This window comes from Ostrea edulis, chromosome 10, assembly GCF_947568905.1.
Source record: "Ostrea edulis chromosome 10, xbOstEdul1.1, whole genome shotgun sequence".
Taxonomy (NCBI): Eukaryota; Metazoa; Mollusca; class Bivalvia; order Ostreida; family Ostreidae; genus Ostrea; species Ostrea edulis.
This window is the reverse complement of record NC_079173.1, coordinates 34220170-34238343: the sequence shown is the minus strand read 5'-3', so window position 1 is coordinate 34238343 and position 18174 is coordinate 34220170. Positions and strand designations below refer to the sequence as shown.

The 18174-nt window shown below is 35.1% G+C and overlaps 1 protein-coding gene across 3 annotated transcripts in view; it reads left to right on the top strand.

Moving 5' to 3' along the window:
• Positions 1-18174, top strand: part of LOC125665877 (uncharacterized) — a 50388-nt gene that overhangs the window by 17479 nt on the left and 14735 nt on the right. For all 3 annotated transcript variants that reach the window (XM_048898836.2, XM_048898835.2, XM_048898834.2), the window contains exons 5-8: positions 1247-1364; positions 10751-11080; positions 11167-11355; positions 17543-17698. In XM_048898836.2, coding sequence (XP_048754793.2) covers positions 1247-1364; positions 10751-11080; positions 11167-11355; positions 17543-17698 — 793 coding nt within the window. The remainder of the gene's footprint in view (positions 1-1246; positions 1365-10750; positions 11081-11166; positions 11356-17542; positions 17699-18174) is intronic.

Below are 18174 nucleotides of genomic sequence, written 5' to 3'. Positions count from 1 at the left end.
TAAACAATAAAATGCTTTAAAGGGAAAGGCAACCCAAAAGATTTTTACAAGATAAATGATAGAATTAATTATATGATAAAGATTTGTCATATTATTCTGTTGATGTATGGCCTTGATAAGCTTCAGTACTAATTTGAAAACGTTAAAAATTGAAATTCCCGCAATCTATAGAGGCTGCCATGATGTGCAACTCTTTTGTATTCAAGACCACAAAAATCAATAATTTTGACGTCACACCGTCTGTTCCGCTTTTCATGAGATTCTAAGATCATCAAAGATGTGCATATAGTAGAGCTTACGAATAAATAGGTTGATGCCTTCCTGGCAAGCAGTTAATTACACTAATGCAAAGGGGAGATGTGAAAAAAAAAAATTCCTCGAAATTCCCGACCCAACCAAGTCATTTGAAAAGAAAAGACTACGTAAACTTTGGATCCATCATTTGCGTAATGACAAGTTGAGGTTCGAGACATTTGTATAAAGTTGTTTACCGTCTGCCTGATCAGCGACTCGACTGAACATCTTCTGTTCTTTATTTCTTCTTGCGAAAAACGGGCTGAAATCTATACGGTTCGTGACTTGTCATGTTTACAGTGCTTAGATCCTGGTGAAATAAACCGAAACAGACGGTGTGACATCATAAATTAAACATCAATGGCTGCTCTTTTAGCGGCGGGTAATTTAAAATACATGATAGATTAATATTGATTTACCTTCATCACCCGATAAAACAATAAAGAAAGACATTTTATTGTTTGTATTCATATTCTCTAAAGTAATATTTTACAAATATAAACTACAATATAGATGTAAGTATGGAAATATCATATCGTTGACCATTTCGTTACTATCCAGCCAATACAACCTTTGACCTTGACGACGCTCCATATTAGGTAATGATTACAAGGACAGGTGGTACTAAAAATCCGGATCAAACTAGTTTACAATAAACATGTATTCATTGGCTATGATGAGAGAAGTGTCAATTTCGAATGAAATGTAAGAGAAAAGATTCAGGGAGTGCATGTAGATATTAGGCTATGTTCACGGCAGTTTTAATTTCACATTTTTATGACTATTCTATTTCATGACTATATTCGTTACATCAGTGAAAATAAGACCGCATGCTATATCAATATACCAATAAAGTTTAAAATTTGTGCACCTACATCTATATCTATACTCATGTACTACACTTATCTAAACTTAATTTATTAAAATGATAACTATTGTTTCCTTGGTTTAGAACTGCCCAAAAGAAGCAGAGGTAGGGCGTCCATCAAGTTTATTTGGGAGACGAAGAGGTGTATCTGAGATCGACTGTTGTCATACTGATTTTTGTAACATAAACATGACAACTTCAGGTGAGAAAGTGCGAGCACCAATGCTCTAGCAAATGTGCTGCATTTTTGTTAACCATGAACTACTGTACTATTAAAGTTTCTAAACAGTTTAAGGAATATAGGGCCGGAGTAGGCAGCACCTCTCTTATTTTCAGGTATATCTCAAAGTTCACAAATAAAAGTACAAAATATTTTCTCCAGATTGTGTTTTGTCGCCCCTCTCATTTCCCCTAATGTTATTTTACTTCTGTGGGTCAGATTTAAAGAAATATACGGAAGAGATTTTTTTTTTTTATTTAATTTTTTTTTTTTACAAATATTACATGAAAGGTAAAGATAATGAACACTGATCAATCTCATGACTCCTATAAAGCAATACAATATAGAGAGTTGGGCAAACACGAACCCCTGGACTACTACAAGTGGGATCAGGTACTTCTGGAGAACTAGTACCAAGAGAACTCGTACAGGGCCGTAAATTAACCTTCAATTTGGAGGAGGCAGGAAATTAGGCGGGGGTCTGGGGGCCGCCCAGGCCCCCAGACGCTGAGCACATTTTGTGCACACTGAACACGTTTCGTGCAAAATCCTTGATTCTAGGGCCTTCTAAGATGTTACTTGACTAACTCATTCTAAAAGAAAGATTTGGAATGCTTTTTAAGGGAGGTATCATGTTCTTAGTTATTGGAAACAACATAAATTCTAATGAACTTTAAATTTTAATTTTTTTTTGGCTCAAAAGTTGGAGGAGGCAGCTGCCTCCTCCGCCTCCATGTAATTTACGGCCCTGTCGTACCCAGAAAAAGGGTGTTGCACCGAAGTGGGAATTTTCCCTAATCGGAGCTCCGTGCCAGCACTCATGACGTAGAACTGACCTTCTTCATTGCGTATTTGCGATTTAAATACCTGTAGGATTCCCCAGTACTAGGGACTAGCCTAATGCATTTTATGTGTCAATACATTATACATGTAGTCTCAAGATAATTTTTGAAATCGTGAAAATTATTTTTTTTCTGAATATCAGATACAATGTATACGGTTACATGTTACGAGTGTATCAAATATTTAATATTCTATGCTACTACATACAGTCCAAAAGCTCTTACACTCGTAAGTATTATTTTCTTCAACCAACAATTGGCAACTGTACATGACTCTGGCCACAAAACAATATGTGGGTAGTTTAATACGCATTAATAAATTTCAACGTTATTCGAAGTACGAAAAAAAAAATCTAGATGGAAAACGTAATATAAACAAACAAAAAATGAGTTCGTGAAGGAGTGCAACCTGGACGTTTTAAAAATAGTGTATTAGAGTCGACGACCTTTTTTTTTCTTTCTCTCTTTAGAGTCGACGACCTTATCCACTGAACCACGCAGTAGACCATACATTACTAGGGAAAATTAGCGTACAGGGGAAGTTGAAAATAATACCAGTGAAGTCGTTTCAATTTTTTTAAATTTACAAAAAATGCCCTCGTGAAACAAAATTTCAAAGCGACAGTTTTTTTAAGAGGAAAACTCATGCTGAATTTATTTTGTTTCACGGAGGCAGTTTTTCTGAAATTCGGGGATACCCCTCCATTTTAACGCTAAAAATCATATGAATCGCTTGTTGCTTGATTTAAACTCGAACTATTTTGGCTAATTTTGTCAATACACGTCTTTTAAACTTATTTTCAAAAATTGTTGAATCAAGACATACGTTCCTACGGAGGTATATTTAGGACATGCAAATATTTTTTTCCTTCTTATGTTGGAAAATATTATCTCGTTCAAACGAGATATTATCTCGTTCGAACGACTTATTATCTCGTTCGCACGACTTATTATCTCGTTCGCACGACATATATATCTCGTTCGCATGACATAATATCTCGTTCGCACGAGATAATATCTCGTTCGAACGAGATAATATTTCGTTCGCACGACATAATATCTCGTTTGCACGACATAATATCTCGTTCGCACGACATAATATTTCGGTCGCACGATTTATTATGTTGTTCGCCGAGATAAGTTTTTGTATTCTTTTTTCACTTTACACTTACTATATAATTAACTGACCAAAGTCTATGGTATTCAGAAGTTGACTTCAGTATATAATATGGATGAGGGAAAAGTTGGAAATTTTAATCATGTGCCTCTAATGTGCTCTTTGTGTAAATGGAATTAACTAGTTATTTCTTCGAAAAACAAAAGGACCGTTGCAAAATAAAAGAACTGAACTAAGTGTACACATTTAGGCATCTATCAAAAATACGTTCTTTTATTTCTTTGAGCGAGGGTGGTGGCGTCAGTTAAAAAAAAAAATGTCATGAGAGTGTAAATTCTGCAACTTGAATTATCCTTAAAATTATTCATTCTCTGCATAAAAGATGTGCGTGAATTCACTTGCGCTTTCATGGTGAACATCATGATTGACCAATTTATTGGTTATAGTTTATGTCCCTTATAAGATTATTTCACACAAAACAACATATTTTCTGTATTTCATACATGTATTTTGGAAGCCAACAAAACAGGAATATACACCTTGGTAACTAATTTAAAATGAGTCTCGCTTAGTTATACCACCGTACATTCCAATTGATTTTATCATATATTTGAATAACTTAAATTTTTCGATCTTTCATGCAACACCTTTAGGGAAATTAACATGAGACGTGCAACACCTTCAAATTTGGGTACGAGTTCTCCTGGAGAAGTCTTACTCATCAATACCTGTGTACGAGTTCTCCTGAAGAAAAACTTTGTAATTTTACCAAATAGAAATGTCGGTACGAGTTCTCCTCGAGAAAAACTTTGTCAATTCTATTACATGTATAAAAATCTGGGTACGAGTTCTTCAAGAGAAAAATATTTGTTATTTTATTGGACAAATCTGAGTACGAGTTTCTCCTGGAGAAAAAAATTGTCATTTCTGTCATAAAAATCTGGGTACGAGTTCTCCTGAAGAAAAAAAATGCCAGTTTATGAAATGGAAATTTCATCTGGGTACGACTTCTGGTGAAAAACTTAGTCATTTTATCATATAAATCTCGATACGAGTTCTCCTCGATGTGCACGTACCGGAAAATAGAAGTACGCTATAAAATACTTTGTCGGAGGTTTAGAATTAGTGTTTAATTGCAATAATTATACTAATTATCGCCTCATACCAAACAGCAATTAAAAAAAAACAACAACAACAAAAAAACAAGTAAGATCATCGTATACTTTTTTATATTTTCAATTGAAAGGCATGTGCATAGTAAATTATGTACATAATCTCTCCAGGAGAAATGACAAAGTTTTTCTCCAGGAGAATCTATTTGATGAAATGACAAGGGTTTTCTTTCCGGGAGAACCTGTACCCAGATTTCTATATTTTAAAATGACACAGTTGTTTTTCCTGAAGAACCCGTACCCAGATTTTTATAATAAAATTGACAAAGTTTTTCCTCTAGGTACGAAAGCCCAGAAGGCTCATTCGAGATTCGAAATTCAAAATACGAGATTCGAAATTCAAAATGCGAGATTCGAATTTCGAAATTCTAAATCCAAATTAACCAATCAACCTGTAGGTCACAATAGATTAAAGGGTAGAGAGTACATGCATATAAACTTAAAATATGACAGAAAGCTTATTCTTCTAATATGTTCACCAAACAACGAAACATTTCTTTTAAAACTATAAATGTTATGTTGTATGATTAGCATGCAGACAGGCCCGTAGCTTTGGGTATTTGGGTCAAGTACTTATCTATTACATGTAATATATATAAACAATAGAGGAAATTCGAACCATGAATAAATATTTCTCTCCGATCTATGTTCTTTTTACATTTTTGGGAGTTGAACTATGTTCAATCTCCCTGGGTCATCACGCACTTTTCTGCGCAGTAATTTGTATTGATTTGTATAGTGGTCGTCAGCGGGGGTTCTGTGTCAGCTGATTTACTCCTAGGTAAATCAACATAAACTTTTATAAACATCCGCCATTAAATAATCCATGTAACTTTTCTGAATTAATCTAATTTTGATAATTGACATGTAAGTAAATGCAATGATATTGTATTCAAATCAATTTGAGTACAGGATTTCGATCAAATTGATACTGATATACATAGAAAAATAAAAGATAAGGTTGAAAATTGTCGTTTGTAGCGCAGCGTCACCTATAAACATTGATAGGGAAACGAACGACAACTGCACACAAGACCTATTGACACCGTGGCGCGAAATATCGAATATGGTGCGAAACCTCAGAAAATTTACAAGGAATAACTCTACAACATTGCGTATGTGTATATATTTGGTTTTTTTTTTAATGTGATATAAAAAATGCTTGATGTTACATGTATATTGAATTAAAACACGTCATTCCCAGTCAACAACTTTCGATTGGGATCGGAATACGAAATAAAATTTCTTATATCCGGTTGCAAAGTGAAACTGCTTCATGCTTCAAGTTATTGAATTATGTAGTAATTGCACGTTACACATTAGAGAACTGTGTCTTTTAATAAAGAAAGTCACAAAATAGATACAAAATGAGTGTACCCTATTCATTACTGTTACCGAGCTTTCGTCGACGAAAATCTCGAAATGGCGTGTTTCGCTGCGCTTGATGACGGTAAGGTCCACATTTTCTACATGAGTAGTGTGATATTTGTTTATGAATTTTTTGTGCATACATGGTATGTCTCGGCTAGGAATAATGGAAACTTTCTCACCTATGTATGTAAAGACATATTAATCTCTATTTTTAAAAATGTAGAACACTTTTATCAAATGACAATGTTTGAAAACGCTTAGAGCCCCGATGTCAAAATTTCCTTTTCCAAGACATCAATATGTCAAATTCATTATCCTTTTTTAATAGTATGTACCATATTTTGTACCAGTTATCCATTTTGAATTCCCTATTACAATGAGATTTTGCTGCACTCTGTAATGTTTGAGTGGATGTGATGAGTGTGTGTCAAACAGAAATTTTAAGAGCATGGGATAAGGTGCTGCCATGTATGACTTCACTATCAAAGTTTAACCCAGTTGCCACAATGTTGAATTTATGCTGCAAAAAGGATTGGAAATTGCTCTGGTCAAAACACATTGTTTATTTGTCTACAGATGAAAGAGACATGAGGATTCTCCCTCACAAACTGAGGGGAAAAAAAGTTATGGATCTTGTACATGTATAGTTTATTAATCACTATAGATTTCCAACATCACAAGTCTGATTCCGCTATATTCTTCCCATTTTGTCAGGTTCATTCACCCACTGTTCATTCACCACAGTATAATATCCCAAATACCTTGGCAATAAATAACATTATTTGACTAGTGTTTCATTTTTAGCGGAGTTGCGATGAAGTCGAACTCGGCTTATGATCTGATGAAGTGCCTTTGGGCGGGCAGGCGGGCACGCATCAACATTTCATTTCCGCACCATAGCTCTTGAACAAATTATAGGATCTCATTCAAACTTAGATGAATTGTCACCCTCAGTAAGACCAGGAAGCCTATCGATTCTGGGGTCACTAGGTCAAAGGCCAAGGTCACTGGCTATAAATAGACTGAAATTTGGAGAAAATTTTGTTTTCCACACCATAGCTCTTGAACGAATTATAGGATCCCAATCAAACTTAGATCGATTAAGTAAGACAAGAAGCCTATCAATTCTGGGGTCACAAGGTCAAAGTCACAGTGGCTATAAATAGACTGAAATTTGGAGAAAATTTTGTTTTCTGCACTATGATTTTTTAACAAATTATAGGATCTCAATTAAACTTAAATGGATTATCGCCCTTGATGAGACAAAGAAGCCTATTGATTTTGGTCAAGGGTTAAAGGTCAAGGTCACAAAGGATTTAAGTCGGCTGAAATTTATGTACGCAAAATTTTGCTCCCTGCTTGATAATTCTTGCAAACCTTTCTGCCGGTTCCCTCTATGCCCATTCCTTGCTCAACTCGGCTTGTGCATTTCCGATGCCGGACAATTTTTTTTTATTTTTTTGCATTTCATTTATTTTGAGTTATTATACAATTATTTACCATTCCATTGATCCTGTACAGGACTGTACTATACTCAGGTGACAGTTTAGCATATTGGACTACCTTTTCAAGTAATGAATCCTTAGAATTAGCTACAACTAGGATTAAACTTGAATGTATATATACAGGGGAAAAACTTCTTCATAACTGCAAGGCATTGATAACCATATTGATTTGAATGTTTGGGCCATAATATGTGGTCACATTTTTCATGAGAATACAAAGGGGTGAAATTCTAGAAAACAACAACACGGCTTCAGTTACTCGAGGAGCGTTGTGGCCCATGGGCCTTCCATTATCCATGTTTGCTGTTGTAACGCTTTGAAAAACAACAACAATTGATTTGTATCTAAAATCATGATAATATTCAGTCATTTATCCCCCTACCCTTCCAGTGCTATCTGTTCTAACTGAATTTCCACAATGTTCAACTCCCACGAGTACTTTAAGTACTTTGATTTAGGGTAAGCACCTGTGAACTCTTTGTAGGAAGGAAAAATTATAATTACCGGTATTGATTATCGAGTGTTTAACCAGACCCGTAGGTACAGGGGGAGGGAAGGGGAAAACTGACTGGGTACAAACCACCCATTTTAGTGTTTGACCAAATATCCACAGGCACCTGAAGTATCGACACTACTACCAACACCCATTTCCCCTTTTTCTGACCTTTTTTTTTTTTTTTTGGCGATAATTTCTCTGAAATGTGTGGATTCGTTGTCTATCAGATCCCAATTTCGATTTATATTTAAAATCGTTTCACGCTTTTTGTAAACTTTAGAGATTGGTCTTCTATTGGTATAACAAACTGTATTCTATTATACCGGTAGAAGGCCAATCTCTAAAGCTTACAAAAAGCGTGAAACGATTATATATAAATCGAAATAGGGATGGGATCGACAAGAAATCCACACATTTCGGAGAATTTATCGCCGCAGAAAAAAGAAATCAGAAGGGGTGTTGGTGTTGGTAGTAGGGTCCATACTTCAGATGCCTGTACAAATATCTTCCTCACCCGTTCATTTTTTTTTTATACGCGCCTGGCATTCTCTCACCAGAGGGCGCGTTACTCAAGCTTCACATACACCTCTGTCAACGCTTGGAATCAAGTGACAATATAATCACATGATATAAACAATAATTCTCGGTTTCCTTTCTGTTTAAAAGTTCTGGTAACAGGTGATGACATCAGGCTTTTTTCATAGCCCACTGACACTTTAATAAATACATATTTACCATTTAGCTGTTTGTCTCTTATTTCACAAGTTTTATCGTATTTTTACAGCCTTTCTTACTTTTGATTCCATGTTTACATTCAAATCTTCACCACATGGATGCCCTATATTCATACGCATATTACGAAGTAGTTCCAAATTTAGGATCAGAAAACGGCGATTTTAAACAATTTACAGTAAGCATCAATTTAATTGCATCAAAAACATTTCATAGTATGACTGAATATTTAGTCGAAAACATAAATGTTGGATATTAGAAACTTTTACAAGATTTCTGTAAAAAGCCGTTAACAGAGGTGTAGTGTAAAGAGCGCACGGAACTATGGGTAAAGAATGATGCGCCTGGTTGTAAATAATAGAGGAAATTCGAACCATGAATAATTATTTTTCTTCCATATATGTTGTCTCTTTTTATATTTCTTTTTTTATGTTTCAGGAAGCTTAACTACGTGCGTCATTAGTCATTTTAAAAAATAGCTTGTCCCATTCATTCATATTTGTACACGTACATGTATGTTCTAGGTTCATGTATAATCTCAGGAACCGGCAATAGTAATAGTAGGGTTTTATACTATATCACCCCCTAATATATTGATATAGTACTATAGACCCCTACTATTATTATATTACAGACAAAATTACCAGTTCCTGTGATACGTAGGCTGATATAATATGAATCAGTGCATAAGATAATTTTTAAAACGTGGATAGATAAGTATTTTGCCGTTATCGCTCACGTAGTTAAGCTTCCTGGACCCTAAAAAATGTAAAAAGATACAACATAGATCAGAGATAAATATATATTCATGGTTCGAATTTCCTCCATTGTTTGAAAAAAAAATATCAAACTAGAATCAATTGTTGGAGGGGCATCATCGGTTAATAGGCTTCATATACGATTTCACTTTAAGGTATATCATGATGTGTATTCGTCATTATTTGACCTGGTTATCACATACAGTGCAGAATTAATATGTGGGAGCTGTAACAAGTTTACTGTCCACCTCCCTTCCCGCTTTCTACGGGCCTGTCTGCATGCTAAGCATGCATCAAAACATTTATAGTTTTAGAAGAAATGTTTCGTTGTTTGGTAAACATATTAGAAGAATAAGCTTTCTGTCATATTTTCAGTTTACATGTATATGCATGTACCCTCTAATCTTTAATATATTGTGACGTACATTTTGATTGGTCAATTTGGATTTTGAATTTCGAAATTCGAATCTCGTATTTTGAATGTCGAATCGCGTATTTTGAATTTCGAATCTCGAATGAGCCTTCTGGGCTTTCGTATCTAGGAGAACCCGTACCCACATTTCTATTTGGTAGAATGACAAAGTTTTTCTCTTGGAAAACTCGTACCCAGATATTGATGGGTACGACTTCTCTAGGAGAACTCGTACCCAAATTTCTAGGTACGAGTTCTGCTGATCAGGTGCCTAGGAAGAGTAAGCATCCCTTGTCCACCGGTCACACCCGCCATAAGTCCTATATATTGATCAGGTAAACAGGGTTTTCCGTAGTCAAAATTAGTATGCCACGAAAGGCCTAACAATCGGTATAAAATAAGTCAGATACCATTTGACCCAATGATAGGTTGTATTGGCAAACTAGATTGTTATAACGACCATATGCATAGAATTTGCGAATTTCTGACTTTCAATGATGCTGTTGAAACCCCTGAATCATCATCTTGTTTGTCAGTAGCCTGCCTCGATTTAAAAACTGATCATACGTAGAATAAGCTCTTGCGTATCGAATCAGTTGAGATATAAACACTATACGCAGAAAATAATGAAATATTGCTCCATGAATATGGGAAGTTGACGATGCAGAATCCGAAATCATCCCGTTTATCATAGAGTTGAACTGTTAGTTTGCCGTTAATATCTATTTTCAATAAAATATCAAAGTATGAAGCAGAAGGGGACGACTCTGTGGTGTCTTTTAATTCGAGTTCACAGAAATATATCGACAAAAGTACATCATTGAATGTTAACATGCACCACATATGTTCATGAGAACGGTTATCGACATTGACTAAACATATATGTAGTAGTTCGAAGTGGTTATTCATTCATTCATCCTTTCTGTCTTGATGTATTTTCGTATTTATTTAATTTTATTGCAGGACAAAAACTATCTACAACTACTGCTGTAACGAATGTAGCAACATCAATGCCCCTTTCAACTTTGACGCAGCTACACTCCAGTCCGGCTACAGACGCATGCGCAGACCATCCCGATTGTGATATCCTCATACAAGGATTCAATGCCTGCAATGATAGCGACATCGCCCTCGGTGTATGCAGGAAGTCATGTGGCCTATGTGACGTCACAACTCCTACTCCGCTTTGTATGGATGCACATCAAGACTGCCAGATCTTAGCAACTCATCTACACGTGTGCGAAGACGATAATTTTGCCAGAACAAGATGTCGTAGGACATGCGGTGTTTGCGGTATCGTGAATTTACTCCCACGTAATCCAGCTATACTCTGTGGTTTGATAAATTGTGTTTGTATTGGAATATCCCTTTTGTTGTAGTTTCCGATATTTCATTCACCGTCACCTCGGTTTCAACACCCCTTTCAACTTTGAAAGTATCTGGAGTATGTGAAGACAGACGGGACTGCGTACTACTGGAAAAAATTAACATCTGTGACAGTTCTATAACAGCCCAAATCTGCCCTGTGTTCTGCGGTCTGTGCCAAATTAACACCGACGGAATAACAAGTACGTTCATTTCTTTGGGATTCGTCGGTAAATAACCAATCGAAATTTTGAAATGTATAAATTTGAAATTCAAAACTATGGAATGGAAGGGACCACAATTCGATTTCAGATTTTTTCATGGGAATATTATATAGGGGAAGAGTTTCTACTTTGGGACAGTTTTACAATATACGAAAATTCGTTCTTGAGAACAGCAGGGGCATGATTAGTTTTATTGATATGCAAACATCTTCAGGACGTGCACAGATTGGGTAGAGTGGGGCCACAAAAGGTCAATAGGGAACATCTTTGAAAACAATTCAAGTTTATTCAATTCAGGAAGTCCAGGGGTAAAGTGGGACCACAATAGGAGATCAACGTTTTTAAATCGAGGCAGACTGCTGATAAATAATTTGATGTCACCGGGATCTCAGCAATCTCGTTTTAGATTTGAATCGGTACCGATCCCGATCAAAATTTGGAATTACTAAAATAATCATTGTTGCTAATTATATGCACTTTTCACTAAGAAATTAGTTTCCTTTATAAATTCATTTAATTTGTAAAACATTTTACATCAAGGTAATGTAGTTTTCTGATTACAATTATCTCTATGACCACTTTTTTATGATTTTGATTGGACTTGGTTCAAATTTGAAACCTCGCAATATTTCTGAATTTTGACCATTTAATTTCAATTTCTATCTGAAATATATTTCTCTTTTTTCTAACTGACATGTTTTTGGAGATTTTATCCGTAGATTTAAAGAATATGAACACATAGTGTTTTGAATTTTTGGGAGTTGAACTATGTTCAATCTCCCTGGGTCATCACGCACTTTTCTGCGCAGTAATTTGTATTGATTTGTATAGTGGTCGTCAGCGGGGGTTCTGTGTCAGCTGATTTACTCCTAGGTAAATCAACATAAACTTTTATAAACATCCGCCATTAAATAATCCATGTAACTTTTCTGAATTAATCTAATTTTGATAATTGACATGTAAATAAATGCAATGATATTGTATTCAAATCAATTTGAATACAAGATTTCGATCAAATTGATACTGATAGACATAGAAAAATAAAAGATAAGGTTGAAAATTGTCGTTTGTAGCACAGCGTCACCTATAAACATTGATAGGAAAACGAACGACAACTGCACACAAAGCCCTATTGACACCGTGGCGCGAAATATCGAATATGGTGCGAAACTTCAGAAAATTTACAAGAAATAACTCTACAACATTGTGTATGTGTATATATTTGGGTTTTTTTAATGTGATATAAAAAATGCTTGATGTTACATGTAGATTGAATTAAAACACGTCATTCCCAGTCAACAACTTTCGATTGGGATCGGAATACGAAATAAAATTTCTTATATCCGGTGGCAAAGTGAAACTGCTTCATGCTTCAAGTTATTGAATTACGTAGTAATTGCACGTTACACATTTTTGCACGTTTTAATAAAGAAAGTCACAAAATAGATACAAAATGAGTGTACCTTATTCATTACTGTTACCGAGCTTTCGTCGACTATAATCTCGAAATGGCGTGTTTCGCTGCGCTTGATGATCTGACGGTAAGGTCCACATTTTCTACGTGAGTAGTGTGATATTTGTTTATGAATTTTTTGCGCATACATGGTATGTCTCGGCTAGGAATAATGGAAACTTTCTCACCTATGTATGTAAAGACATATTAATCTCTATTTTTAAAAATGTAGAACACTTTTATCAAATGACAATGTTTGCAAACGCTTAGAGCCCCGATGTCAGAAATTCCTTTTCCAAGACATCAATATGTCAAATTCATTATCCTTTTTGAATAGTATGTACCATATTTTGTACCAGTTATCCATTTTGAATCCCCTATTACAATGGGATTTTGCTGCACTCTGTAATGTTTGAGTGGATGTCATGAGTGTGTGTCAAACAGAAATTTTAAGAGCATGGGATAAGGTGCTGCCATGTATTACTTCACTATCAAAGTTTAACCCAGTTGCCACAATGTTGAATTTATGCTGCAAAAAGGATTGGAAATTGCTCTGGTCAAAACACATTGTTTATTTGTCTACAGATGAAAGAGACATGAGGATTCTCCTTCACAAACTGAAAAAAAAAAGTTATGGATCTTGTACATGTATAGTTTATTAATATGCTTTCCATACTGTCAGGTTCATTCACCCCCTGTTTGAGCCACAGTATAATATCCCAAATACCTTGGCAATAAATAACATTATTTGACTAGTGTTTCATTTTTAGCGGAGTTGCCATGAAGTCGAACTCGACTTATGATCTGATGAAGTGCCTTTGGGCGGGCAGGCGGGCACGCATCAACATTTCATTTCCGCACCATAGCTCTTGAGCAAATTATAGGATCTCATTCAAACTTAGATGGATTGTCACTCTCAGTAAGATGAGGAAGCCTATCGATTCTGGGGTCACTAGGTCAAAGGTCAAGGTCACTGGTTATAAATAGACTGAAATTTGGAGAAAATTATGTTTTCCGCACCATAGCTCTTGAACGAATTATAGGATCTCAATCAAACTTAGATCGATTAAGTAAGACAAAAAGCCTATCGATTCCGGGATCACAAGGTCAAAGTCACAGTGGCTATAAATAGACTGAAATTTGGAGAAAATTTTGTTTTCTGCACTATAATTTTTTAACAAATTATAGGATCTCAATTAAACTTAGATGGATTATCGCCCTTGATGAGACAAAGAAGCCTATTGATTTTGGTCAAGGGTTAAAGGTCAAGGTCACAAAGGATTTAAGTCGGCTGAAATTTATGTACGCAAAATTTTGCTCCCTGCTTGATAATTCTTGAAAACTTCTCTGCCGGTTCCCTCTATGCCCATTCCTTGCGCAACTCGGCTTGTGCATTTCCGATGCCCGACATTTTTTTAATTTTTTTGCATTTCATTTATTTTGAGTTATTATACAATTATTTACCATTCCATTGATCCTCTACAGGACTGTAGTATATTCAGGTGACAGTTTAGCATATTGGACTACCTTTTCAAGTAATGAATCCTTAGAATTAGCTATAACTAGGATTAAACTTGAATGTATATCTACAGGGGAAAAACTTCTTCATAACTGCAAGGCATTGATAACCATATTGATTTGAATGTTTGGGCCATAATATGTGATCACATTTTTCATGAGAATATAAAGGGGTGAAATTCTAGAAAACAACAACACGACTTCAGTTACTCGAGGAGCGTTGTGGCCCATGGGCCTTCTATTATCCATGTTTGCTGTTGTAACGCTTTGAAAAACAACAACAGTTGATTTGTATCTAAAATCATGATAATATTCAGTCATTTATCCCCCTACCCTTCCAGTACTATCTTTTCTAACTGGATTTCCACAATGTTCAACTCCCACGAGTACTTTAAGTACTTTGATTATAAAATTAGAACGCCTATCTGAGTCACTTAGACATGCTTTTTTTTTTTCGATATCCATACCATGCATCAAATCACAGGAAAATTTAGACTTTAGAATATCTTATTTGCAAACAAAACATCCTTTAAATCATTCCGGGAAAAATCACAAAAAATGATATAAAACAATCTTTCGATGCTAAAATCATACTTCATAAGAAGTGTTTTATCAAGCCATCGAGTAACATTTTGGTGCAATGAGCTACCCTAAGCTACAGAAGAAAGATGATTACTTTACATCTTATCAGTGTCAACTTCGTTTGTGTTTTCAAACTTAGAGACTCGTTCTTTTTGCTCGGTTCTTATTAAGGTCTTCCATCTCCTGCGGAAGACCTTGCCGTTTTTCTGCTGTATGTTTCTCTTCTATATTATTATTATCACCATCATTTTCCTTATTAATTGCCTCGATTTACTCAGCCATTTCTCGATCAATTTTAATGATATTTTCAGAAAAGATGTCTTGTGGTGAAGAGACTTTGCATGCCAAATTGTGGGATAAACGTCACTTTGGGTCGGGAATTATCTCCCTTTTAGTGAGTTTTTAGATGCCCGACTTGTCCACCTTTCTTCTCCGTAACTATCAAAGCTACAGTATTGAAATCTGTAGACAAGATGGAGTCATCATTCTAGATGCTTCTAAAGACATTCGATTTTACCGGAAGTCTAAATGCTCCCCTGGACCTGAAAAAGATGGATGAGAAATTTTTCGTTGATTTCTGTGATTTTTGATATTTGATATAGATCATCTCTTTTGTATGCAATATTTTGTTAAGACATAAATAACAAAAAAGCATTTTTCCAAGATCTGTCTGTTAATATGAAGAAAAAAGGGCTGACCCCTCACACAAAGGGTCTAGAAGGGCTCAAAGTCTCACTCAAATATCTTCTAAACCATCAACATTTTGTGAACGATTGTAGAACATAAAATGTTCATGACAATCACTATCTACACATATAATTGTTTTGGTCACATTTTACGTAATTAAGGATTTAAGAGGCCAAAAAGAGTAAATCTTTCGAAAAAATAAAAGAAAAAGGAAGCTTATTTAAAGCTTACTCCCAATAGGCCGGGGGTCGGGGACCGCCTTGGCCCCCAGAAGCTCTGGGGTAAATGGTGCAAAATCCTGCATTCTCAGCATTTTCTGACACTTCATTTTCACTCTCAAATTGTTCTACTTCTTAAACAAAACTTTTATCTTAAATATCCATTTTTAAGAATTCTTAAGTGATACATGAATCTGACGAAAATATTGTATCATTGGTCTTATTTATCCTAGAATTGAATGATATTCTGCTGTTGATAAAGAGGGATGTAAGTATCCACCTTTCATATCATTTTGACTCAAAGAGTTATTAAAATTGAATAAGTCTTAAACTTTGGTTCATGGTGTCTGGACCCCCCCACCCCCACCCCCACCCCATCGGAATCCGCCCTTGACATGTAATATGATATGTGGCGTTATCGGTCACCTAATTAATCGCATCACTAGCCCAAAGGGCTACGAAATATATATTGTTCTGCGTATCAAAGCTAAATGCTAATATCAAGTAGCAGTATAAAACAAAAAGTGTTCTTAATATACATAAAATTTACAATCTATGACACCCCCCCCTCCTTGTCCCAAAAATACTTCATACGAAATTGAAAAGAATTTAAATGATGGTGAATTGGTCAAGAAGTGAGATTAAATCTAAAATGTTGATTCTCCACTCTATTAGCTAGTAATTACATGTACATATACATTGTTTTCAACAGGATTTTCCACTCTACAAGCTAGTAATTACATGTGCATATATATTGCTTTCAGCAGGATTCTCCACTCTACTAGCTAGTAATTACATGTACATATATATTGCTTTCAACAGGATTCTCCACTCTACTAGCTAGTAATTAGATGTACATATATATTATTTTCAGCAGGATTTTCCACTCTACTAGCTAGTAATTATATGTACATATATATTGCTTTCAGCAGAATTCTCCATTCTACTAGCTAGTAATTACATGTACATATATATATTGCTTTCAGCAGGATTCTCCACTCTACAAACTAGGAATTACATGTACATATATATTGTTTTCAGCAGGATTCTCCACTCTACTAGCTAGTAATTACATGTACAGATATATTGTTTTCAGCAGGATTTTCCACTCTACTAGCTAGTAATTACATGTACAGATATATTGTTTTCAGCAGGATTCTCCACTCTACTAGCTAGTAATTACATGGTACATATATGTTGCTTTCAGTAAGATTCTCCACTCTACTAGCTAGTAATTACATGTACATATATATTGTTTTCAGCAGGATTCTCCACCCTAAAAGCTAGTAATTACATGGTACATATATATTGTTTTCAGCAGGATTCCCCACTTTACTAGCAAGTAATTACATGTACATATATGTTTTTCCAGCAGGATTCTCCACTCTACTAGCTAGTAATTACATGTACATATATATATTGCTTTCAGCAGGATTCTCCACTCCAAAAGCTAGTAATTACATGTACATATATATTGTTTTCAGCAGGATTCCCCACTTTACTAGCTAGTAATTACATGTACATATATGTTTTTCCAGCAGGATTCTCCACTCTACTAGCTAGTAATTACATGTACATATATATATTGCTTTCAGCAGGATTCTCCACTCCAAAAGCTAGTAATTACATGTACATATATATTGTTTTCAGCAGGATTCCCCATTCTACTAGCTAGTAATTACATGTACATATATATTGTTTTCAACAGGATTCTCCACAACGCAAAGTACAACTGACCACATTACAGAGATGATCAACTCAGCTGTTCCATCGACTAAGCAGACTATAGAGATTATCAACTCCACTGTTCCATCAACTGATCACACCATAGAGATTATCAACTCCACTGTTCCACCGACGAGAGGTGGGTAAATCATTTTCCCTTCTTTAACGAATCATTCGTTTCAATATATGAGAAAAAGCAAAATACAAAAACCGGTCTATATTAGGTGATCAGCTTTCTGGAATTACTTTGTGCTCCAAATATAATAATTCCTATCAGCAGAATATATCATGACTATTTCCAGTGTTTCATTTGAGTTACAGATGTAAACTCGTTCTACATTTTCAGAATTAACTACGCACATTTTGCACCTTGATCAATATACAGAGAATCAGTCTGTTTCTACGACAAAAGGGCAAAGTTGTGCATGATCAAATTCAAGGTTTAATTTTGAAGGCACGAAATGTAAAGGTATTATGTTACACATGTTACAGTAAATATGTCGGTATTATGTTACATATGTTACAGTAAATATGTCGGTATTATGTTACATATGTTACAGTAAATATGTCGGTATTATGTTACATATGTTACAGTAAATATGTCGACATAAGCAA